General features: G+C 34.0%; 1 protein-coding gene across 10 annotated transcripts; it reads left to right on the top strand.

The window, feature by feature from the left end:
- Positions 1 to 397: 397 nt before the first annotated feature.
- LOC128985489 (probable basic-leucine zipper transcription factor S) lies at positions 398 to 26,454 on the top strand. Of its 10 annotated transcripts, none has more exons than XM_054405060.1 (7): positions 447 to 743; positions 9,476 to 9,654; positions 11,749 to 11,925; positions 13,449 to 13,622; positions 15,038 to 15,970; positions 22,165 to 22,251; positions 26,167 to 26,454. In XM_054405060.1, exons 2-7 carry the CDS (start codon positions 9,561 to 9,563, stop codon positions 26,280 to 26,282), a joined length of 1,581 nt encoding a protein of 526 aa, XP_054261035.1. In that variant the 5' UTR covers positions 447 to 743; positions 9,476 to 9,560; the 3' UTR covers positions 26,283 to 26,454. The 10 variants fall into 10 exon arrangements, with proteins under 10 accessions (XP_054261044.1, XP_054261035.1, XP_054261009.1 ...); XM_054405034.1 differs by having other exon boundaries at positions 447 to 781; positions 9,476 to 9,699; positions 26,167 to 26,453; XM_054405024.1 differs by having other exon boundaries at positions 9,476 to 9,699; positions 26,167 to 26,453.
- Positions 26,455 to 27,707: the final 1,253 nt, after the last annotated feature.

Here is a 27,707-nt window from a genome sequence, read left to right on the forward strand (position 1 = left end):
AAATTTGGTATAAACATGTAAACCTACGTTTATTTGAACGAGTTCGCAAACCAGCATGATAAGTGAAATAAATCTGAAAATTTTCAGGAAATTTTTTAGTAGAAATCCATCCAGGTAAATGGAAATTCGCTTAGTCTGCAGGTTTGCTGCGGCGGGGTAGTTTTTTTTTAAGAATGACAATGCATATTGTATTATTGTACCGATTGGCTAAAAAAATCATTTATCATTTATATACTATCTCAATCGGCCACCATTCAGTAGCTACATGAATAAGAACATCATATTTTTTTCTACCTTGGCGCCAAAATGTTTGGTCCAACAGAGCAACAGGTAATAAACAAACAGGCAGGCACTGGCAGGCATGGGAGGCACGTCGGCAATCGGCACGGCGGCATGTCATAAATGTTATGTTATGGCTGAAGAACAAGAAAGACTGAAGTGTAAGTGTAGAGCTTTGAGTTTGACAAGAAAACCTTAAGTACTTCATCCTATCCATCAGCAATTTTGCCTTTGAGAACTGATAACTGAAAGTGAAAGAATAAAGAAAATATTAAACAGCTGAGCCCGCCCGGAGCCCGTGCGTGAGCTAAAAGTGATAAGGTGGTATTTCATATTTTGTATGAGAAATCACATATCCGTCAGACAGAATGTCAGGATAAACTTGAGCCTTACATTAGTGAAGTATGAATGAGGTACCTCATATTAGAAAGAAGTGTGATTTGTGAGTGTTATTGAAATTGAGAGTAAGTCTTATTTGAAGTAGACTTGTTCTGTTCACTGGGTAGGGCCTAGGTTTGGTCTTACTATTTCTATTTCAACTAGCCTAGGCCTAGGCCTTAGTAACTTATCCATTGTAGGCTAAGTTGGACTAGGCCTACTTAGGCCTAAAAACTTAAGTTAGTAGGCCTAAGTTCAAAAGTTTAAGATGTCACATTTATAATGCAGTAGCCTGTAGGCCTAAGAAACCCTTTTATTAGCCTAGGTTTGATCCTAAATGTTGTATTTAAAATTTAACACTAATAAGTTATTAGCTGGGGGTTTTAAGCTATTTTTTGACATATGCCTAAGACCTAATTAAGTTTAACCTAGCCTAGGCCTAAGTTAGCTCGATATAGACCTAGGTAAAACTTTTCAGTTAAGCATTAGAGCCTAGGCCTACTTGACCCTAGGCACAGAAAACATACTACTAGGCCTATAACCGCGCTTAAACTTACACATTTTTGATAGGTAGGCCCACGATTAGGCCTACTAGAAAAATACCCGGTATGGATCATAAACATAAACAAAATGACGTTGTTGGCCCGAATCCTACACTAATAGCATTGAACATAAACTTATGTTTAAGCAGTTCCATTCAACCAATGTTAAATAATGTTTATTTTCGGGCCAAAAACGTCATTTGTTGATGTTTATGATCCATACTAACAGACATCCTCAGATTGAAACTAAAGTTAATCTGCTTGGTTTCACGATTGACCCCAAACTGACTTGGTCTGAGCATATTGAAGTTGTATGCAGAAGGTTATCGAGAGTTGTGTGTCTGCTAAGAAAGCTGTCTAAGCTGGTAACACCACAATACCTACTGGTCGTCTATCACGCCCTCTTCCATAGCGTGCTAAGCTACGGCCTGCTGCTTTGGGGGCATGCGCCTAACTGCCATGAAGTTCTTCTAGAGCAAAAGAAGGCTATCAGGATAATAACGTTTAGAAAACGATTGGACCACTGCAAGCCTCTTTTTATAGAAACAAAAATTTTAACAGTTTACAGCCACTTTGTTCTCCTATGTGCATCATATGTAAAAAACAATATTCAAAATTTTCCGACCAGAAATACAGTCCATACGTACAGAACAAGACATAATCAGGAAATAGACCTTCCCTTTTGCAGGCTCTCTAAAACTAAAAATGCTTTCCCGACCATAGCGCTCAAGATTTACAACAATTTGCCCCAAGAAATCAAGAACCTTGAAACAAGGAAGTTTGACAAAGTGTTGAAGGCATGGCTAGTAGAAAGGCCACTCTATAGCCTGGATGAGTTTTTTAAAAACTAAACCGAAACTAAATTGAGGCTACATCCACCGCCATAAGTTACGTGTGTTATATGTAAATAGTAAGATACAAGCGTATCAGTCAGTATTTTATTTTATTTTTATTAATTCAATTGACACAACCTATCCGGCATTGCTGGTCTTGGTGAAGAAGAAGGTAATAAGGTAATAAGGTAATACCGGTATTTTTCTAGTAATCGTGGGTAGGCCTATCGTTATTTCACTGTGTTTCACCCACTATTTAATTGTACAAAAACAGTCTGAAAGTAGCATAAATTAATGAGTCGGTTCATAATAACCTAACCTTAACCTTCCTAATCTAACCTCACTTCAAATCACTTAACTGTACAACTATTTATTTATTATAACGTCTGAGATATAGCCTATTTTATATGCATGAAAAAATGTGTCTGTGATAATATATCGCTGCCGTATTGAGTAGCCTATATAATGTGCCTCTGACGAGGTTGATTGTAATCACTAATCAGTGATTATTTAACGATCAATAAAATACTTGACTAGGCCTACTTGATTACTAGCTAAGTTAGGCCTTAAGCTTAATCTTTCGTTTTGTAATTTAACTTAATCTTAAAACCCATAAGCTAACTTAAGTTGGGTGTCTGTTAACCCAACCTAACATAACCGCCGCAGCCTGCTGTATAAGTGTGGCCTCCGGATAGTACTAAAGTACCATCTTGACTAGTTTGGGAACTTGAGTAGGCATTAAGTTAGTCATTTACCTACATATTACAGCCTGGGTCAATCCATTACAAATCATACCTAGAATGAATATTTTTTGTTGCTTCACATTTTTACTTTTTATGAAACTTTCATAAAATGTTAACTGTATCAATAGAATTGACATGCAAGTGTTAAACATTTTTTTCTCTCAAATTTTTTTTGGCGGCCATTTTTGTTTGAGCGAAACGCGTGTTTTTTACAAAAATCGACGTTTACTAAATATTTAATAGCTTTTTTATTTTTTAAGATATCAGGACAAATTAAAAACCAAAATATTCAGCAAGAAATGGGCTTAAAATTGATATATAGGCTAATAAATGACATAAATATGTTGTCTAGCATGTAAAATGCTAAAACGTAAAAAAACGATTTCAGCGGTGAAAATGTAATTTTCCCTGCAATATTTTCATAAGAAAAAGTAATTACTCACCTTTAATATTTTTTGTATTTTAAAGTTGGCATATGAGACAGTCTAAATCTCAAGTTTGGGTTATGAAAGTCTTATCCTTTTTTTCTTTATAGGTCCATAAATATGGTGGATTATCCGATTTCCGCCATTTTCGAGATCTTATATCACAAAAGGGACTGAACCAAAATCAATCAAATTTCTGCCATAAGTACTTGTAGTTGTTGTAGGCCTAATTATGATGTATAAGTTTGATCACTGAGACTCAACTAGTTTAGAAGATATGCAACATCAAAGTTGGACGAAAATAGCGTAACAAGTAGCGTTAGAGTTAGAACAAGTAGTCGACTAAGCTAATCAGTTTACATTGCACGCTATGTTGTCTTGATTGTTAAAGGATTAAGTGTTAGTGAACTGTATTGATGTTGGCTGGTCTTCGAAATGTGTAGATTTTGATGTTTGAAAACATATGATTTGGTTGTCACTTAGCGGGAAAAACCTATGGCATTTTCTTGTACCTGTTACAGGCAAGCAGCATTCAAACCTGCCTACCTTTAAGTTAATCTCCCATTCTTCAATTTCTTTCGATGTAGCTTATATGTATTTTATACCCGTAATTTTTTCAGTGCCTAATTTAAACATTTCTTCTGGGGTCAGTATTTGGTTTTGATACGGTCTTTGCATACTAGCTCGAGTTACTTGTGTTGTTTGTGTTTTGAATATAAAATGGTGGGCCTTTAGGGACATAAGTTTATCAATCAAGCCTTCTATGAACTCCTCACATGGCAAGATACGAGAAGTAACTTGAGCTAGTATGCAAAGACTGTATCAAAACCAAATACTGAACCCATAAGAAATGTTTAAATTCTGCACTGAAAAAATTACGGGTATAAACATCGAGAGAAATTGAAGAATGGGAAGAGCAACTTAAAGGTAGGCAGGTTTGAATGCTGCTTGCCTGTAACAGGTACAAGAAAATGCCATAGGTTTTTCCCGCTAAGTGACAACCAAATCAGATGTTTTCAAACATCAAAATCTACACATTTCGAAGACCAGCCAACATCAATAGTTCACTAACACTTAATCCTTTAACAATCAAGACAACATAGCGTGTATTTATGACGAGAAGTGGTGGATTGGCAAAATACAAGACAAAAATGAAGACAACAAGGACGTCCTGGTTCACTTTTTCCATTTATCAGGACCCAACACATCATTTAAACTCTTAACAAATGACACTTTTTGGGTTCCAGTTAAAAGAGTTCTACGGAATATTACTCCATTAGAGTTATCAACCACATCTGGAAGAAATTACAATATCTCACAAAAACTGTGCAATGAGATTTCAACTTTATTCAACTCTTTGATTAAATATTGAATCAATACTGTATAAGGGAATGTGATCCCTATGACATTTTTTACACTCTGTTTAATGTCTTATCAGAAACGGTTAAACATTTTTAATCCATACGTTTCTTGAAAAAGTGTCAATAAAACCAAGATGAACATGAAAGTTTATTGTGTAAGCCTCCAATTAATCTAATAAAGTTTTATTTGTGTGTATATGATTGTAACATAGTAACATACCCTTTTACAACAAATAAATGTAAACTGATTAGCTTAGTCGACTACTTGTTCTAACTCTAACGCTACTTGTTACGCTATTTTCGTCCAACTTTGATGTTGCATATCTTCTAAACTAGTTGAGTCTCAGTGATCAAACTTATACATCATAATTAGTCCTACAACAACTACAAGTACTTACTAGTGGCTTGTAGGGGCAGTAGCCCCTATGTATATATTGTAGTAATTATTTTGTACAAATTATTAGTCCCATAAGATACCCTACCTTGATTATCGTTTAACATTATTGTATATTATAATATGTATAATAGTTATTACATACCTGCATAATGCATTTTGAGGTCTGCTCTGTTAAAAATAAAAATTACAAAGGATTTTTCATGCGGTGTGTTTATAGTATAAACTTTCTAATCATAATACAACTAAGGATAATTTTCAATGATAATCTTCATGACTATTAATTAAATGTATATACATTTCTTTGAATATAGACAAATTCACTTAGATAAAATACATGGAGATAAATTTTTCAAATAAATGCCAATTTTTGTGAAAATTTTCCTTGTAAACTTAAACGGCATATTAGGATCTGTGGATATTAGTATTATTTTTGGCATGGAGAATACGTTTCCTTTGCCTACTCCAGTAATTACTACTAACTTTACACTTTTTCCAGTAATACCTAACACAACCAATCGTACTCCATTAACTAATCCAGACCCTAGCTTCATATTTCTAATGAGCATCACTATTGAACCAACTTTTAAAACTAATTTGTGTGGTGGCATTCCAGATCGTGCAATTAAATTAATATAGTCAATTGGTAGGTTCAACCTCTCTTAAGGGTTATAGTCGGGTAAATATAGGATATGACCTTAAAAAAATTGCAAGAAAACGTTTTATGGTTTTATTTTGTAGAGTTGGGTTTGCAGAATGACATACTAAAAGTTGCCAAAAATCGGTGCACGAGAAAACCACTAAAATCACAATTTAAAATGGCGGCTTTTTTCAACATTGGACAAATTAAAAAGACATATTTCACATGTATTTGTTATGCACATTTTTCGAGATATTGACTTGGGACCACCGCCTGTATTTATTGAGTGGTTAGTACTTCATTTTGATAGGGAACATGTTTTTGGCCGCCATCTTGGATCCGCCATATTGGACATAGATAATTCTTTTTCAATGTAATGATAGTGTTGTGACACATCATTACCAACTACATTTTTACACTGATTTCAATGCCGAAATCCGTTTTTAAATATCTTTATTCATTTAGAAGATATATACAAAAGAAAACTCTGCACCATACATTTCTTATGGACGTTTCGTAGTTTGATATATTTTTTAAAATTATTTTTCTTATATCTCCAGTTCTTATTAACGCTTGTAGTTCGTTCTAGGCTTAAAATATTCAGTAATGTAAGGGCTTTCATTTGAGCTCTTGATCATTAAAATCAGACGAGTTAAAGACCAGCTACAAACCTCAGAACAATATTAAATTTAACTTTTTATAAATATATTTTTATTAAAAGATTTATAGCTCGGGTTTTTAATACGTCACCGAGTTTTTTCTGGTCTCAAATTACTCAGTAAATGTTTGCCTTTAATTTTATTGATCATTAAACAAAATCTGACAATTTTAAAATGAGTCATGGGCCATAATTTAACATTAAAATGTATTTATTTTGAAATTTGTCTTTAGTTAAAGACGTATATCCCCAATTCTAAATAACTCACAAAACTCTTTATAGTCTTAAATAATTCGCCAAATTGTTGACTTTTATTTTAGCTATGGATTACTTTCCGGGAGTTATTAGGGTTTGGGATATATGTCCTTAACTAAAGACAAATTTCAAAATAAATACATTTTAATGTTAAATTAAGAACCATGACTCATTTTAAAATTGTCAGATTTTGTTTAGTGATTATTAAAATCAAAGCTAAACATTCACTGAGTAATTTGAGACCAGAAAGAACTTGGTGACTTATTAACAACCCGAGTTATAAATCTTTTAATAAATATATATTTCTAAAAAGTTAAATTTAATATTGTTCTGAGGTTCGTAGCTGGTCTTTAACTCGTCTGATTTTAATGATCAAGAGCTCAAATGAAAGCCCTTACATTACTGAATATTTTAAGCCTAGAACGAACTACAAGCGTTAATAAGAACTGGAGATATAAGAAAAATAATTTTAAAAAATATATCAAACTACGAAACGTCCATAAGAAATGTATGGTGCAGAGTTTTCTTTTGTATATATCTTCTAAATGAATAAAGATATTTAAAAACGGATGTAGTTGGTAATGATGTGTCACAACACTATCATTACATTGAAAAAGAATTATCTATGTCCAATATGGCGGATCCAAGATGGCGGCCAAAAACATGTTCCCTATCAAAATGAAGTACTAACCACTCAATAAATACAGGCGGTGGTCCCAAGTCAATATCTCGAAAAATGTGCATAACAAATGCATGTGAAATATGTTTTTTTAATTTGTCCAATGTTGAAAAAAGCCGCCATTTTAAATTGTGATTTTAGTGGTTTTCTCGTGCACCGATTTTTGGCAACTTTTAGTATGTCATTCTGCAAACCCAACTCTACAAAATAAAACCATAAAACGTTTTCTTGCAATTTTTTTAACGGTCCCTATGTAAGTTTGTTTAGTTTGCCTGGACTATTAGTATACATATTACAGTGCATATTACATATTACCATATGCTTTAAATAAAGTTAAACCACATGTTTTAATGTAAACAAAGCAAACATGACCTAGATTCCCATGTTATTTAAATGTGAATTATTTTATTCTGTCACAACCTTTTGGTGCATAATTAAGAAAAATGAATAATTTTCCCCAAAATTTCATGCCCAGACCTTTAAAATGAGACCCCTCCCAGCTTTCTACGCCCTCCGGTTCGCTCACAATTTCATTGTAAAATTTTGGGCTTACGGAATTAGATATATAGATGGCAGAAATTTGATTGATTTTGGTTCAGTCCCTTTAGTGATATAAGATCTCGAAAATGGCGGAAATCGGATAATCCACCATATTTATGGACCTATAAAGAAAAAAAGGATAAGACTTTCATAACCCAAACTTGAGATTTAGACTGTCTCATATGCCAACTTTAAAATACAAAAAATATTAAAGGTGAGTAATTACTTTTTCTTATGAAAATATTGCAGGGAAAATTACATTTTCACCGCTGAAATCGTTTTTTTACGTTTTAGCATTTTACATGCTAGACAACATATTTATGTCATTTATTAGCCTATATATCAATTTTAAGCCCATTTCTTGCTGAATATTTTGGTTTTTAATTTGTCCTGATATCTTAAAAAATAAAAAAGCTATTAAATATTTAGTAAACGTCGATTTTTGTAAAAAACGCGCGTTTCGCTCAAACAAATATGGCCGCCAAAAAAAATTTGAGAGAAAAAAAATGATTAACACTTGCATGTCAATTCTATTGATACAGTTAACATTTTATGAAAGTTTCATAAAAATTAAAAATGTTGAGCAACTATGCCTGTATGACTTTAAATGGATTGACCCGCCTATGGACCAATTTCTCATTCAAATCTGAGGTGGACCAGGGCATTATTTAACATAAGTAATAGGGCAATCAAATACTAATACTTTAATTATAATGAATGTTACGATACCTTGGTTGGCTAATATATTTGGTAGTGTTCTTAGAATATTATGCTATAACATTTTTATAATGTCGTCTGAACTGTTGGAACTAGCTAGTGAAATAACGCTATTTGTGTCTTGCTTTTACTGTAACAGCAAGCATTACAATATAATGCAAAGTACTTTGGTAAGTTGTTGGGTTCCTGAGAATATGACATAGGCAATTTTCGTCTGAACTGTTAGAATGAGGAGTAAAAATAACGCTTATCTTTCATATTAACACCAACCGGCTGGAACATATATATTGAACAAGGGAGCTATCGGTGACAGAAATAGTATTAACTTTAAAAATTACTTCTCCTATTACCAAAAAGCTAAGTAGTATCTGTCTTTAATAGCGTAGCAATGGTATTCCACATATTTAATTCAAATTTAGAATTTGTTAAGCTACTCACAAATTGCGCTACAGTGGAAATTCTATTTTTATCTGATTTAATAAATGATACACAAGCTTACAAGATGCTATAGTTTACAGTAAGTGGTCCTTTCCAGTATGTCTTCATAAAAACGTTGGTAGGCTATAGGAATAGGATATGCTACAGAAATCTGTGATTAACACCAGATCTCACTGTCCTGCACAATTCAACTAAGTTCCTTTTGGTTCTGAAACTGACGACACGATAACCTAGGATTCTCCTTTGCTAACTCTCTTTGTCTGAGGAACATAGTGCCAAGCTGCTTCGTGGAAGACACAGAGGGCAAGATAAAGGTTTCTGGTTTTTGTAGCAAGGCTGGAAAAATATTGTGGCACCACTTTGACCTAAAGGTACAATTCCTATCCTGCGACCGTTAAGTCGCTCTTAACTTTTCTGCCGCGCAGCTGAAAAAATTTAATGCTTTAATGTAAAGTAAATGCAACCCATTCCTATCGAGCGTCTACAGCCGCATAACTGGAGCTACTGGAGCCAAGGGTGCGGCTGGAACAAATTTATAGTTTATATATACAGAGTTTTAGTTGTGTACCTTACTACCCCCAACTTTTTTGCAGGTATTAGTAGCAAGTGATGTTGTGATATTCTTTCATCAATTTTCTAGCAAATTCAAGCACTTGTTAGTTAACAATCATATATAAAATGGAAAGAAGAAGGAAAGCTTTTAGATTGAAAAAAACAAGTGCAACACCAGAAAAAAATGGTACAAAATCAACCCGACAATCATCTACTTCAGGTGAAGGTTCCAAATCTCGTTCAGAAGAAAAAAACTCTGCAAGAGGTTGGTGTTATGTGTGTGCGAATGTGCGATCCATTATGCCCTCTTCCTGAAGATTAACATTGAAATACCTTCTTCCCATCCAAGATCCGGCTATATAAGAACATTCTTCTCCCACTACAGAATGTAATAGGCTAGAACAAAGTATTTAAAACTAATATTAGACTAGTAGGGCCCGTGCAAAAATTGCACGTTTTTGTAGGTAGAATAGTTATGAGATGTTTTGTAGGATAGAATTTGGATAGTAGCCTATAAGCAATGTAGAAAATAAAAGTAATACATTATTGTTGTGTGATTGAGTGATTTATAGGATGAATAAAACTGCTATTGTCAATGACGATTAGACTACCGGCCTACCACAGACAATATAATTCACTTATTTCAATCGGGCTACAATTAATTATTATCATGAAAATATCCGTTTTAAAATACATTTTTATAATACTGTCTCAGCTATTGTTTACAACCTGACTTTGGTAAAAAAATGAAACTGAAGGTAATCAGTTGAAATTAGTCAGTTAGTCAGCTGATAAATTGCAATTCTCCGTTAAAACCCTTATAAGTTATAAACCAAGTTTGTTAGCATCGCTGGACTGTTGAAAGCACCTTCTAAAAATAAATAAAATCCTTAGGGGGTAAATTCCTAAAACAACCTTGTTAATTACCATTCGATCATGCGCTAAGAGATCATAAGGTTTAAAAAAATGAAACTTCAATCATAAACACTGGTTAAAGGTAGGACCTACAGGCAAAAAAAAAAGGATGTCATAGAAGGGAAACCCCTTATTGAAACTAGCACAAGGGTCATCTGTAATTTTTTACTCCATGTTTTACACTGCAGTTTGGGTGTACACCGCAACGAGGTGGCTTGCCGCTTACTGTCATCATTGTGGATAAACAGGTTGGAACTTTTGATCTGTAGCTGACGTGTATGGTTCGCTGGGTGTTAAGAAAAAATTATTGAATCTCCCACTGCATTTAAGGTCAGTAATAAGTTTTTTGACAAGAAACATATCCGATGTAGATATATATTGCCAGATAACTAAAGGTTATGGCCCTAATTCAATGAATAAGTGAGGGTTAGGTAAAGTGCAGAAATGGGTTAGTGAGCGTAAAAATGGCAAAAAAAACCTTTCCTTTGTGGTCCTCTGCAAAGTCTGGGTATCTACTAAAATTTTAACGGCCATTTCTTTACTGGAGAAATGGTTATCCTCTATCATTGCATTCAGTCATTTGGTAATGAATGTCTGTAGCTGATTTGTTTCTTGCTGCCAAAAATCATATCACTGACCTTATCTCACATGAGACGGATAATCAATAGTTTTAAACGTTTTATAGACACACACACACAGAGCAAAGTATACTTGTCAGCTAGAGAGCTGCAAATGGTGCTGTTTTGTTAAAAAAAATTATTCCAGTAAGTGGTGAGGAGCCACTGTACTAGTATTAGTACTGTATTTAGTAAGAAGTTAGAAGTTATACACATAAATGGCCCTACTTTAAAAATTACCCTCCTATATAGAAATAATATGTGTTCATGTAGTAATTATTTATTTATTATAAGTTTCCTTTGATAAGGGTGGGCCTCTGAAGTAAGAACATGCCTTCTCAACAAACAGATGTATAAAAAAAAATACAGATTTAATCTGCATAACTCTGATGAAATCGCAGAAGTGTGTACGAATACTATTAAAAGATTCTTCCAAAAGCATTATTTATATTATATTCATCAAAAAGAAGATAAACCAGTTAACATAGGAACAATAACTCCTATGACAGAGGGTATAAGAAATATATTATTCATTGAATGATCAACCATATTTTGTAACTAACGCAAAACGCAATAGTCATTATTGTTTCTACACCTATTTATTACCTATTAAGAATTGTCGTAAGCCTTAAAAGCAACCGTCGATTTCGACGGGTTTGCCCTAGTTATTTTCAAACATTAGTAGGCCTATTTTATTCTTTTGATGTGAAATGTATATTTTATCCTTTATCATGAGTAAACAAATGTTCACGTATCTATATTTTGTGTGATTGCTTGTACAGGCAAGAGTCAGCCCACAGGTTGTGTCACTCCCAAACACAACACAGTTGTCCAGCCCGAGTCTCCGTGTTCCCCACTACCAAGTCCTGGGTGTATGATGATGTTTCCTGGAACGTTTAGATCTCCTGAGATAGAGGTCTCGTGGGATTGGAGCTGTTCTCAAATTCCTAAAGAAATGTGTAAGTACTGAATGTTGGGCAAGAATACAGATTTACTATTTATAATAATTAGTAAGCACAACGAGTTATGAATAATGAATGTTGGCGCAACAGTCTGACATTTTGATTAATTGCCTTTGTATCTCAGCCACCATGTAGTTCTATCTATTATGAATTAGTTGATACAATAATTAGCCTGTTATAACATTTTTTTTAAGTAACATGTTCATAGATGTAACTTGGATGAATCTAGCACTCTTTAAATCTAATGTTATTTAAATAGGGAATAAATATGTCTTATTTATGGACATATTTTAGTAAAAATGTAATCAGACAAGTTGAAATTTGCTTAGTCTGCAGGTTTGCTGCGGCAGGGGTATTTGTCATTAGCGTAGCCATTGTGCAAAGGGGAGTAATAGGTGATGTAATATAGCCTATTTATTTTCATCATACTGCAGCAAAAACAGTTGTTCTTAAATAGGCTACTTGTTTTGCAGGTCCAAAGTTGGCAGTTGCCCTTTTACTCCATAGGGAGTAAAAAGCCTTTTTAGTTTCAGTTTTAAATGATTGTAAGCAATTGCATGTTTTGCTACTATGTATCAATTAATTTAATAGATTGTATGTAGCTAATTGTTGCATACCTAAATCATTCAACAAATTGTTAGTATATATTGTACACTAACACAATCATAATAGACGATATTATTGAATCACTTGCTTAACAACTGCACATTTGCATCAGCAAAATTGAAAACATATTGGAAATTGTTTTGTGAGGTTATCTTTCCATGAAATGCATTTTTGTTTTCTATCATAGTTTACGAAATAATGTTGCAGTATGACAAAAAATATGTTCATCACAAGGGCAAAAAGGGTGTTTTCAATCCTCGCCCATTTTCCAACCTTGGCTTTACCTTGGTCGTGAAACTTGAGCTTAGGTTTGAAACTAATCGTCACTTTTTACGCCCTAGAGATGAAATTTACTAGCCTCTTATCATTGCCCTTTAAACGTAGATTTGTTGGAATATTGTTCACTTAGCAAAATTTATTCTGTCCTTTTTCTATTTATTTTTCCTTAGATCAAGGGAGGTGATTGAACTTCAAAACTCCTTCCTCGTTGCAGGTACAGGTCTGAATACCTTAATTGGCAGGGTTCCCACGGACCTGGATAGTCGGGGAAAGTTTTTTAAAAAGTTTGCATGTCAGGGGACATTTTTGAAAATAAAGTAATGTCAGGGAAATTTATTAAAAACTTTAATAGATTGCGTTAGTTTTTTTTATGATTAGTTGAGTTAGCGTTACCAACAGACATACACACACAAATACAGAATTGAGTCCACAAACCATGTACAATCTACTCACTGTAGAACTGTAATAATGTACCCCACTTACATTAAAATTTTGTGCACCATTGTGTTTGTTAATATTCAGAAAAATTATAATTTGTCAGTATCAGCCTTCAAAATAGCAACAACTTTAAGAGATGTTTATGTTATCATTAATTTAGCTACATGCCAATAAGAAAATGTTACTCTCTCTTTCAGTACCACCGAAAAAAAGCAAACGAAAACAAGATGTAAAGATGCAGTCACCTAACCTGCCAAACATCAACATGTTCCATCGACCTTTTCCTCCTCAGCAGAAGCAGATCACCGAGGAGGAAAACCAGAAAAGACTTGAATTCTACAAAAACATATTGGGCATTAAGTCTGTTGAAAGTAAGTTGGGACAAGACAATTTAGGATTACTTTGCAAAAACATTTTTTAACTAGTCAGCTGTTTGATTACATCAGTTTGTTTAAGCCTAGATTGCCTGCCTAGGCCTATCACCAGAACACAAGAGCTTGTGTTGGGGTAAATATGTCCCGTATAATGTTTTATTGGATTTCATTTTTTGACCAGTGTACTTTTGGAATTGTAAGATTTTTATGTTAGAATACTTGCAAAAGTGATATTGGAAGTATTTGATATTGGAAGTATTATTTTTAATAAGAATATAAAAAAATATCTTATTTAAAGGCACGCAGTTAAAGATAGCATAAATTAAAATGTAATCATTACTTTGTGGGCAAGGTTCATTGGCCAACCCAGAGCCAACATAAAATTGTTATGATTTAAATTTTAGAATTCTTATAACAATTTTAACAGCTTCCCAGCCGTACATAAGCATGCAAATTCCGTAAAGAATAGTGCCTGAGAATCACATTCATTTCAGAGCAGTGCTTAAGCATCACATAGCAGTGCCTCAGCATCACATTCTTTTATAAACAGTGCCTCAGCATCACATTCATTTCAGAGCAGTGCTTCAGCATCACATTCATTTCAGAGCAGTGGTTCAGCATCACATTCATTTCAGAGCAGTGGTTCAGCATCACATTCATTTCAGAGCAGTGGTTCAGCATGACATTCATTTCAGAGCAGTGGTTCAGCATGACATTCATTTCAGAGCAGTGCTGCAGCATCACATTCTTTTTGAAACAGTGCCTCAGCATCACATTAATTTCAGAGCAGTGCTTCAGCATCACATTCATTTCAGAGCAATGCTTCAGCATCACATTCATTTCAGAGCAGTGGTTCAGCATCACATTCATTTCAGAGCAGTTCCTTAGCATCACGTTATTTTTGGATCAGTGGCTCAGCACCTCATTCTTTTCGGAGCAGTGCATCAGCATCATACCATTTTCACAACAGTGCCACAGTGTTACATTTAATTCATTCTTTGGGAGCAGTGCCTTAGATGAAAATTCTTTTTGTGGTTGTGCTTTTCAGAGTTGTGTCTTTCAAAGCAATGCCGCTCACCGCTAAAGAACAGCTAGTCGTAGTCAGTAAATAAATTAAAAAGGAAATAACATTTATCCCTCTCTCACACACTATTCGCTTATTTGGTTACAATTAATAACCATTACTTTGTTCTTCATCTCATATTAGTTATAGTGATAATGATATAATTTACCAATTCTCAATAAACCAAAGGGGAAGTAACCCATCCATCTCGAATTTAAGGAATTACTTTTGGCGGTTACTGTTGATTGTCTTTTAAAAATAAAAATATAGTATTGTATTTGTATTATTTATACTACAATTCATTTAATTCATCTCATCTGTGTGTTTAAATATTCAATATGTATTTCAGGTTCATCTGATGTTTTGTATGATTCTACAAACAATAATTTAGAAGAGGTTTCTGCAAGTGATATCCAATCATGTAGTACTCCAAAAAGACCTGTTACTAGGTTGTCACTATCTTCAAAGAAAAAAATTGAAGATAATTTATTACTTGATGACTCTGCCAATGATTTAATGATAGAATGTAGCCAAGCAATTGAAGAGAAATTGAAAAATGGTGAAATTGATATGGGACCAATCGTAGATATACAAATCTCACAATCAAAAAGACACCATAGTCCTTTAATAGAAAATAGTATGTCAAATAAAAAGTCATGTCTTGGAAGGGTCAATCTCTTTCCTGAAAGTAGAAATAATGAAGAGATATGGCCTACAAGCAAAGAAAAAAATAATTCAATGTTAGCTGAAAATTCTAGTAATAGAAATGATACAAAAATTCATTTATTTGTGGAATCAAACAAATCTGTGCAAAGTAATTCAACTTCAAATAAAATGAAGTGTGACAGCAGCTCTTCAAATAAAACCCTACATAATACATCAACAGGAAGTACTAATATTTCCAAAAATAATGTATTGAATCAGAATAAAATCAACGTAAAAGCAACTGAAAAGCAGATGAACTCAAGTCATCAAAATTTAGTCCAGGACAATGTTTCTCAGTATACTTCAGAATTCATCAATAATCCAACCAATAAAAGTGGCTCAACATCTTCAAATTTTGGTTGTACCAAAATATTACATGTTAACACCTCAAATCAAAAAGATTTAGATAAGATTTGCAAACCACAAAATAGTAACAACTATCAAAGAAATGAAGCCAATTTTGTTAAACCGCCCAGTTCTAGTGCATTAAGAAGTCAGCCAAGTGTAAAACAAGTAAACTGGCCATCACACCAAATGAATGAACCACAGAGGCCAATGTTGAACTCCACCTTACAAGGTAAGATATGTCTGCACCTCAGAGCCTAATGAAATTTTCCGTTTGGGAACATTCTTTACAAGTATATTTGTATATTATTTATATTTTATTCTTTTACTGTTTCTGTTTTATATTGTGGTTCATATTTCATTTCAACTCCCCAAAGGAAGTATGATACATTTAACATACAAGAGGAATTATGATCAAGTTTGTCAGCTATTGCTGGGAGATCTTAACTAGGTACATTTCGTTCACAAAATTTACGTGGTTTTAAAGGAAGCAATTTCATCCCCCGAACGAGATCTTTGGAACAACAGCTCAAACAGCTGAGGTTTGGCAAAGCAACGTTGGCTGCATATAAACATAACCTAGTTTCTGAGTAAACAACTTTCAACAAGCTAATGAACTACTCAAACGATGGTTTGTCTGTGTTTGCTGCACTTAACGTAGAAACCATGGAAAATACACTTACCTAAAATTACCTAGCTAAATTGGTCAAGTAGGATACCGAGTAAAGAACTATAGTTGTTATTTGTGTAACTAGTGAGCAAAGTGGCACTTTGCTGCATACGAGAGAAATACTCGAGTGCAGCAAAGACTGTTTGCGCTCGTGTTACACATTATATTTTTCCTACAGTCACTATATAGCAAATAAAAAATTAGTCTTCTAAACACTATACAACAACAAGTTACGTTAAACCTAAGCGTTAAACAGAATGGGAAATACTGCACCAGCTTATTGTAATCGTAGTATCTTTAAGTGTTACTTATTTTCAAAAGTACACGTATAAGCAGTAGTAATCACTAAAATAGGCTTTACCTTCGTCGCTGCAGCTCAAATTCTTGTGGTGTAACTACGTTACGGCCGTTTCTGCATTACAATGCCATGTGGCATTGTAACATTTTAGTTATCATACAGCTCAGGGGCTAAAACATGGATTTTAAGTAATAATCAGTTGTAACTTTTTTACCTACGCAGCAAGAAGAAAATAGTTTGAATGCTCGTTTATACTTATTTCTTGATTTTTTAAGTAACAGGTCTAATGAAACATGCTTTGTAGTTTCTGCTGTCTCTTCTTATGTACACTAATATTCACAATCACTTTCACTGTGTTTATTATTTTTAAACATATTAGGACCACTTATAATTATTCTTTCAAATACTACACTTAAGGTTATGTTCAAACCAAGCGTTGAACGAAAATAGAATATAAACACGAAATGACTGGTTAAATCGCAGTATCAATAGTCAATCAGCTGATTATAGTATTAGTATCTTTTAGTGTTGCCAAACTGTTGTCAAGCGTACACGGATTATGTGCATAATAAAACCACGCTGTTTTGGTTGGAATACAGTACTGGTGTGCGCCAAAGTATAAACCGTGCGACAAAGTATAAACCGTGCGACAAAGTATGAACGGTGTGACAAAGTAAGTAAATGCAGCAACTATCAGCTTTCTGTACTATAATCAGTGCAAGGAAGCCAACTTTGTCGGATGACTGTAGGAAAAGTTTTTTTTTTATCATCTGAGGATGTGTTTAAATCTGTTTCCCAAATATGAGTGAGGCAGATGAGGAATTGTTTCATTGATATTAGATTCCAACATACAAATACACAAAGCTTTCAGATTTTGTTGTGTTTTAAACATAATTTTTGACAAGATATAATATAAAAAAATGTTTAGCCTATAACTAAAGAGTTGCGAAATTAGGGACTTGTTATACTTCTAAATATAGATAGGTTACATGTTTCTCGATATATTCAAGATGGATTATGGTTGATGAATGTCCAAAATAAAAATTATACTAATATAAAATAGTATATTTAATCACTTTTTAATGTCCTAAAGTGACTCTTTTCGACCCGAGCTCAAGTTTTACAATCAAGGCGAAGCCTCTTTACCTTATTGTCAAGTTCAAGAACTTCCTCTTGTAAACTGTGATCCACTTTTTGCTCTCTTTCTTTCTTGGAAATGATGGAGATGAGTCTTCATCTGCATTTTCTTTATTGTGGTTCTCCTGATTCTTGGAACACTCCACATGGAGAGTGAGCTTACTTGTGCTGTTGGGTTTTGAGTGTTTGAAAAAACATCTACCCTGTAGCACTTAGGCTTTTGATGGGGAGATCTTTAAGACTATTATAAAAACACTCTGTACACTTGCTTTTTTAACTTAGTCTTTTGTTTTTTAGTCTTAATTTATGCAGCATTTTAATGCAATAAAATCACAATAACTCTAAACCAGACATAGGCCCACTTTACGTTTGAGAATGGCGCCAGCAAAACTGCTCCCATTGTTACTCCATTTGTGACTTGGTCAGAATTGCTATTCACTAACTTATATTCACTATATTTACAGCACTAAAGTACCTATATTTACAAAAACTATCTATTTACAACACTTTGATAAAGCTCAGTACTCCATTTTTGTGTGGTAGTCTTTGAAACAGTTTTATAGATAAAGGGGTACTTGACACTTCTCACTCATCTACCTGAATTCAGCCCTCTTTTTGTGTTTGGTGCACACTTTGCAGGGCCTGGTTGGGAACTGATTACATGCAGTTGGAGGGATTTGTAAGGGAAATGACCCCAGTTTTTAGACTGAAGCCTTAGGGGTGAGTCCGCAATAGGTGCTCTACCAGGAGTTGTTCGCTGGGGAAGTGTAACTGAAAGAAGGAGCTGGTCAACCGAGTTTAGTTGTAAATCTGTATAATGGAGCATTTCCAGTAACCTTCTTGAAAATACAATAGGCATTGTTTTATTTTATTTTATTTTCAATGCTACAAAACAGCATATCCATTATATAAAAAAATATTTTTTCCTACAGTCACCCGACAAAGTTGGCTTCCTTGTACTGTTTATAGTACAGAAAGCTGCTAATTGCTGCATATTTATACTTTGCCGTACGGTTTATACTTTGCCGTACGGTTTATACTTTGCCGCACATCAGGATTCCAACGAAACAACACAAAACAGCGTGGTTCCATTATGCACGTAATCCGTGTACGCTTGGAAATAGGTTGGCAACACTTAAAGGTAATTATACTAAGAGCAGCTGATTGACTATTATAACTACGATTTAACCTGTCATTTCGTGTTTATAGTTTCGGTATTTCTGAACTTTCTGGACTTTTCTTTTAAACGTTTTTAAAACCTTCCTACGATCTTAATAAACAAGAAAATACCTTTTAAGCATTTTTTTTAGGCGCGGAAAACACTTCTAATTACAAAAACATATGGAACTATATTCTCAAAACGCAGAGCACATTTCTTGCCGAGGAAAAATAGCGGAGTGATATGGACCGCGGGTACTACTTTCTCTAGGGCACCATTTGTGTTGCCAGCTGAACCTAAAAACGTGTTGCATAGTGTTTGAAAGACTAATTATTTATATGCTTTATAGTGACTGTAGGAAAAATATAATGTGTAACACGAGTGAAAAAGGCCTTTGCTGCACTCGAGATCATTCCACACTCGCCTGCGGCTCGTGCGTAAACATTGCTCTCGTGTGCAGCAAAGTGCCACTTTCACCACTAGTTACACAAATAACTATTGTGTAGGCTTTGACGTTTCGCCGTATAATTGGGAAGCATGACAATTGCTGGTCTGGCCTATCAGCTCTCAGCATTCCACTGTTATATATAATCAATCACTGCTTTTAGTTTATTTATTTCAACCTCTTCAGTTCACTACTATGGATGTTACTATGGAGTGTCGCGGTCTCCAATTCAACACTCTCGTGTAATGTTGACAAGATGTAGACATCTTTACGGTCTTTTCATTTTATTGCCAGTACTCCTCTGCCAGACCTTCTCACAAAATATCTCCCTGGTCCAAATTAGTTGTTTGGAATACTCTAGGCATACAATGTCTGTTTGAAATTTCTGTTCCTACAGCATACGTGTCTTCTTTCAAAAGAGAAGTGTACAACAATGGAGAAGTGTACCAATTATCTAGATAGGCTATATACCCTTTCTCGAAAAAATATTGTAAAAGATCCAGAGTCACTGATGTACTCGCTAACATATTGTCTTGCTTGTCATCCCCAACATATATTTTGAAAACTATACAGTAGCCAGAAGATGACTCTCATACTTCATAGGTCTTTACCCCAAAACGGGCCCTTTTTTGGGGTTGAATTGAATAATTTAAGAGATCTCATTTTCAGTAAAGTTTCATCCAGAGCAATTTTCTTCTCTGGCTTGTATGTTTGTAAAAATTTTGCTTCTAAATATCTAATTACTGGTCGAATTTTCTTCAATTTATCATTTGCCAAGTCTTCTGTCGCTTCGTCATAAAAATGGAGAAACCTATATTATATAGCGTTGAAATGCTCCATTGACATGGTGTTGCTGAATATTGGAGTCTCTATTATTTTTCTGTGAGCCCAGTACATTTGTATAGAGGGTTTTTTTTCCAGCTAACACATCAGCACATAAAGTGAAAATTACGCCTTCATTTCTGCTATATCTACATCACGCCATTTCTCATAAGTTTTTAGCGATTTCCTTGATTTATCCAGGAGCTGTTTTCTGGCGTAGTCGTTGTTTCTATGCAGAGCATCTGCCAAAATTCTTCCCGAACAAACTGTCCAAAACAATCAGTTGGATTGTTTTGTAACAGTCAAGTTCAGTTGGATTTACGACAAGACTACGTTAAACCCAAACATTTACTACAGGTTTACCTAAAAAATAAATTTTTTTGGCAGCATTGTCCTCGTCTAACCAAGGCCAATCAGAGTCCTGGAATGCAGGTTATTTTCTTTGTGGGTTGATTTTTTAACTTTTTGATTTTGCTTAGGTCTAGACTGTTTGGATTTGGTTTTTCTTTGGAATTTTTAGGTGGTTAAGTAGGTACAGGCCTAAATTGTTCAGGTTGTATAGTAAAGTGGTTTAGTCATTTAGGCTATTGTATCCTCCGCCACCAACCGTTGGTACAGCTCGGCCAAAACTTCTGTGCGCGTGGACGGGTCGGTACTAGCCGAACTAAAACATACGGCCACCGGCTATTGGCAGTGCTGGGGGTAGTGGTGAGTGAGTAGCAAGACACAAATGTTTTCACAAAAGTACCCCCACCAACCCCCTCGCCTAGACTCAACCAGATCTGGTCGCGCGCACAGAAACTTTGGCCGACCTGTACTAGGTCTATGATTTCTATAATATTCACAATATTCATTTCTAACAAAACAACAACCGAAACACATTTGAGAGGTTAGCCAAAACAAACTGACAACTTCATCGGTATTATGACAAAATGTGAACACATGTATAGATTACCAAAAAAAGGGTTCAAATACCTGCTATTAGGCAATCCAAATGTTGTTGTAGACACAACTAGTTTCGGCACCTGAGTGGCACCATCTTCTGTACAAGGACTGGGTTCTGTCTTCATACGAAGAGCGTCACATTAGTTAACACAAAAATAAATATACATTTAAAAAAAATACAGACACTAACACGAGACATTTATGGTAACTGATCAGTTAGTTATGTAACAGACGACGCTAACCCAGCGGAGTTTGAGTCCAGATTCTTGTACAACCTGAAGATGGTGCCACACAGGTGCCGAAACTAGTTGTGTCTACAACAACATTTGGATTGCCTAATAGCAGGTATTTGAACAATTTTTAATATTATTTGGCAATCCGGAGGCTAACGTCCACAATGAAATATATTACCAACATAAGAAAACAAAAGACTCTGCAATTCAAGATATTACAAATCAGTATATTTTTAATAAAATATAACAAAATAAAGTTAAAGTATGGTAACCTGTTTTGTCATTGTAGGCCTTAGAAATGGACTGTGAAATCGTCTTTGTAAATAAGTAGTATTAATATAACAAAATTTTCAATAATTGTCATTATTGACAAAGAAATGTGTAAAACTGACTCCCCTCCCCATCTGTCAGCAAAGTACGGAACTACGTTGACCCTGAAGCAGATGAAAGTAAGATTGTAATTTACTACGGGACTGTCTTGTATCTCTACATCTAACCTGGTTCGCGACGCTACGAGACGGTCTCATATGTCTACCTACTCTTAACCCATTGGCCTAGTCTAGGCTAATGGGTTAAGCAAAAAAATGGTGAGGAAACCCAGAAAAATTTCTCCCCAAACCGCCTACAATCTGAACGGACTTCAATTTACATAGTTTTGTATACATCAAAGGAGAATATTATATTTTCATGTATAAATATTTTATTAAACTTTTACAGATGATAAAATAGATCTTCAGTCATTACTTGATGATGATTTTGATCTGGAACTCTCAAACTTGGATGTTGACTCTCTTTGCCGTGAAAGTAAGTAAATCCAACTAAATATAATTTACCGTTTAATCAACAAAACTAAAATGTTATTTGTAATTATTTGTAATATAAAAATTAATTTACTATTTAAATTTTTCGGTGAATGGAAGATTTCAGAACAGATATTGTTTGGTTATTGGAAGGAATGATTTCAATGGGAGAGGCAGGAGTAGACAATCTCAGCCACACCCTGAATGCGTGGACAACATATCCAGTTCTCACTGGGAAATTGTCTATGATAATTTTATGTATGTTTTACATTCATTTTCTATATCTTACCAGATAAAAACTTGTTTTTTCCACAAAACTTATAATAGTATTATGCATGCCATATAGACGTTATGACATTACTCCACCTTATTGAAGGATGAACTGGTTTTAACGAATCCAACACAAAATGCAGACATAAAAAAATTAGTTTAATGCTTACATAAATAAGAGTACGGTACTAATCTCCTGAGAAAGTCTGCATTAAAGTTAAACGTGCAGATTGTTTTAAAGTTACACTTGTTAGACAGAGCTGTATATTGGTGTGTAATGCTAATCCACAATAATTAGCATCACCAACCAAGGTGCAAGAGAACCTTGTTCTGCTGTCTCCTGACTTAGTGACACTATCTTCTCTCTTCCTTTGGTATCTTCATAGCACTTTTTGAATCCCTTTCCACCATATATACAGGGCTTATCAAAACAGACGGTTTATGCTGTGTAATTATTGTGAACTGGAGTCTAATGAACCTTTGGCTGTATAAACTAAATCCGAACTATCAAAGCAAAAAATCATTCAAAATGGTACCAATTATCAGATTTGTCTAAATGAATATAATAATACTGTTCATCAAACTGAGAAATTGGTGTTTTTGGAACACAAATTTATATTTGACTGTTTTGAACAACGCCCTTGCACCTGCACCCAAGTGAACGCACAATTGGGAGCGTGATCCCATGTGCAGGAATGAGGACTGGCTCACAGCTCTACCTAACAACAAGAAAAACCGTGGAGGAAAGGTTCAAGAACAACTCGCTGTTTGAGAGGAACAAACTGTAATAAACCTTTAAAACAATAACCAATAACAATAATACATGCAAACCGCCTTCTTTCTTTTTTTTCAACGGTCCTATAAGCTTACAGTTTTTATTATAAAAAATTTAGTTCTAAGGATTTTATTTTATTTTTTTAGAATGATCTATGCCTATTAAATTCCATCAAAAATAAATTAACAATTAAAAATCCAACAACAATAAATATTCCATTGAAACCATATTTAAACTGTAAAGGGGCCCCCTATATCAAAGAATTAATAAGAATGAATGATAAGAAATAAAACGCTGTGCTTAAAACTAAATAACAGCACAAAAAAAGTGAGATAAAATTTGAAAATAAATAACAATTAATAAATAACTTTGAAATTTGAAAAAAAAGCAAAAATAACTTGCAGCAGATGGCAGAAATCTATGGACGGGTCACGACGCACACCAGAAGGGCTACACAGCAGAGCGGAGTGGTGGCCAGAGTTCAAAGCCAGCTGGGCTGAAAGATGCCTCTCCGCTGATGCCCACAGTGTAGTGGTGCTCTCTCCTCCGGGGCTCATTAGGCACTGACGGCGAACTTATTTATTCACACATCACTGTCACGTAGAACACTTTAAAGAGGAAAATAAAACCCAAGAAGGTCTCATTTTAACGATTGAATACGATTAAAAAGAAGTTTGATGGTATCAATCCAAACGCCGCTGAGCCTCTAAGACGTCAGGAGTAAAACGAACTCCTCGAAGAGACAGCAAAGCACTGGTCCACTGGTGATATCAAAACATCGACAATGGCAAAACACATACTAAACAAAAACACATGACAACTTGAAACAAAAAATTAGTTGTGACATTCGCCGGTGGAAATAGTCACGGCTCAGTTTGTAAAAACGGTTATACGGGGTGTCCCACGAAGGGGTTTAAACGTTTGATTTTATATTACGTGCCCATTCATGCATCGAACTTTTTTAAATTTTACACAGTTTAAGAAGTAGGATATAATAATATTCTGGAAAAATTTCAACTCCCTAACCTTAGTAGAAACAAAATGGCGGCATATTGAAAAACGATGCTTTAAAAAGATTAAAGAAGGTGTTTTTGGTTTTATCAAATATTTTTATTGTTACTTTCCAGGCCAATATGACTTAAATAAAAAAAAACTAGAACATAGCCTTAATGGAAAACCTTAATGTCCAAAATTATTCAAACTGTAACCCATCCACAGCAACACACTGATAACAGCGCGTAACAAATTATTCTTAATCTCTTACAAAGAAACTCCGCGGTATCCAGAGAAGTTCCTCTTCTATTGATCGTTTTAGTTCCTCATCATTATTGAAGCTATGGGTATAAACTTGTTCCTTCAAGAAATCGTATAAAAAGATGTCGCAAACAGTAAAATCAGGTGATCGGGGTGGCCAATCTAAAAAATCATTTCCACGACCAATCCAAACGGCCATGAAGGTTGCCATTTAGCAATTGCTTGACAGGATTTGCGAAATGAGGTGGTGCACCATCTTGTTGAAAAGATTGCTTGATTCATTTCTGGTACCGTCAAATGGGGCAAGCTGTTCATTTAAACCTCATTTTACAATCAAACAGCTGTTCTTCAACAATGAGCGTTAGAACCGCAACGTAGTAAACAAATCAGATAATTAATCATAAAAGTCGTTTTTATAGGAAGCAAATTGGTAAATTTTTCAATATGCCGCCATTTTGTTTCTACTAAGGTTAGGGAGTTGAAATTTTTCCAGAATATTTTTAGAACCTTCTTTGTAAACTGTGTAAAGTTTAAAAAAGTTCGGTGCATGAATAATATAAAATCAAACGTTTAAACCCCTTCGTGGGACACCCTATATATAAAATAATTTATAATTACAAATATTTTTAAAATACCACATTTTTAAACGCACTAGAAAGAAAAAAATAATTTATAAATATGTGGAGAGAATAAATAATTGTAAGATTTAAAACGAAAGACACATGAAGCAGCTAATTTACAATTATTTCAAGGTTCAAGTCTCTAGCTCATCAGGAAGTAAGTTTAAAATCGATTGTAAAATTTTTACCGAACATACAAGAAAGCGAGCTAATAAAAACGTTTTAAAATGATAAATACTAGGGATGGACGAGATTGGATTTTTAGTTCGAGACGAGACGAGATTTTTTATTTCTCATAAAATTTCGAGACGAGATCGAGACGGGATTTCCCTTCTCATACACAACGGGAAATGCACGTTCAAAATTTTTACCTGATTTTGTAACATTGTTAGATGACTGTTTAAATACAAAAATAATGATAATAGGCAAGAATATTTACAATCTTTTATTAAAAAACATCAGCATAACATTTTTTTATTAATCACGCCTAACTTATTAAAAATGCCTATGATTAGGAAACATAGTGATATCAGTTAGGATGGAGTTAAACTTATCCTAAAATAAAATAAATCATAAAATAAAAACAATTATAATTTTTATAAAATAGTTACTTGTTTTGACTTTTTATAGTAATAAAACATTCCTCACACTGCTTACACTTAACAAAACTTCTCAAATGTTATTAAAGTAATATTATTAAAATAATTAAAGTAATATTTACATTTAAAGAATTAATTAAATAAGAACGCCTTCGCAAAGGAAACGCAACTACAACACGCTCCTGTATTGCGGGTATTGCATTGACTTTCTGCAGGCGTTTTTAATTTATTTTTTATTATTTTTTTTTATTCTTGTCTCGATAAAAATCTCGGCCAAAAAGAAATCTCGTCTCGTGTAACGGGATTTAAAATTTTCCTAAATTTCGAGACTTGACCATCCCCAAAACTACAATTCCTATGCTTGAATAATAAGTAATCATTTGTAATGTTTAACTTTCCAGATGAATCCAAGAGTAAACAAGTGACAACCTCTGCACCAAAACTATGCACTCAACAAGAAATCGAAGCTAAAAGACAAGCAGCACTTCAAAAACTTTCGATGAAAAAGAAAAGATAGATTGATTGTGTCGGACATTGTATTTATATCTTGTTGTATACCTTGTATTTACACATATTGTATTTTTTGTAATATAAGCTTAAATTATTTGGAAATTAATTATTGATAACTTTGTAATGATTAAATAAAAATACTTTATGTCAAAACTGTTAATAAATTTTGTTTAATGTACAATCAGAATTAATCATATCAATTAAACTCCTAACAATGTTAACCTCTTATGATGCTAGTAAATATATTTGCCCCCTTTTTCTTTCTACATTATTCACGTAAAATAAACTGACTCATATTTTGTGTGTGTATATTCCACCAAGGGCAGGGTGCCCTGAGCCCTGAGGTGGGGGCCCTGTGCAATGTGCAACCGCACCTTTCGTCTAAGGCCAGGTCTGCCCATTCCGTATAAACAAGGAGGAATTTCTGGTACAAAAAAACCAGAAGGAAGTTGCTTACTGGGTAGTGTAGCAAGAGTTTTTGGCCTAATTTTAAGCTTTTTCAATCCATAGAATTTCCTCAAAATTGGGCGAATAATCAGACTCCATCGTATCTCAATTTTTCATTGAGTTGATACTCTTTAAAAGATAAACAAAAATCTTTTTGTATTTTCATAATTGGTTGAATATTTAATAACTTCAGGTGCTAATATAACACAAATGATACTCCATTACAACAGAGTGCTGATGACTGCACTGTCCTCAAGTCATGTGAACCCTCAAGCTGCTTCCAATACTCTACAAGCTGCCTTGAATGAGCTCCAGCATTTGCTTAAAAAGTTGAGGCTACAAGTGAACGAAAACAAGTCATAACAAAATACTGTATTGGTTTCACTCTGAGAAAAAATGGTCTTCCAGTATCAATAAATGACGTAGCCTGATAATGGTAGGAAGTGTAAAATATTTAGGCCGTACCCTTGATAAAAGGTTAAATTGGAGAAATTGGGAGAACTCATACCTGGTGCAAGAGACTGCAAATGAAATATAACATTTGTAAACTTAATTAGCTACTAATTACAAATTGTCATTGCCTAACAAAATTTCCTTGTATAAAGTTATACCTATAATATACATTATTAATATCTATGTCATTAGAGAAAATCTTCGAAAGATTGGTTGGTTATTTTACCAATTAGAACATGTCATAAGGTTTCTACAATAATTATCTTTACTCATAGCCGCATTAAGTAGTCCATAATCACGATTATAAATAATAAAAAAACATTTATATTTCTTCTCTTTGGTGGTGTTCTATGACTTTCCTATGATTCCATAGTTTGCAAATCGGCTCTTTCAATTATTTACTAAGAAATGCAGTGTAAACTTCATATTGTTTACTAGATATGTTCAGATTATTTTCAGGATAGCTTTAGGAATTATTTTCACTAACATCACAGGTGAATTGTATTTCGTCCTATTATTTTACGGGTTATCA

This window comes from Macrosteles quadrilineatus, unplaced genomic scaffold, assembly GCF_028750875.1.
Source record: "Macrosteles quadrilineatus isolate MER2022 unplaced genomic scaffold, UCM_ALF_1.0 Scaffold_1__1_contigs__length_201487025, whole genome shotgun sequence".
In the NCBI taxonomy this organism is placed as follows: Eukaryota; Metazoa; Arthropoda; class Insecta; order Hemiptera; family Cicadellidae; genus Macrosteles; species Macrosteles quadrilineatus.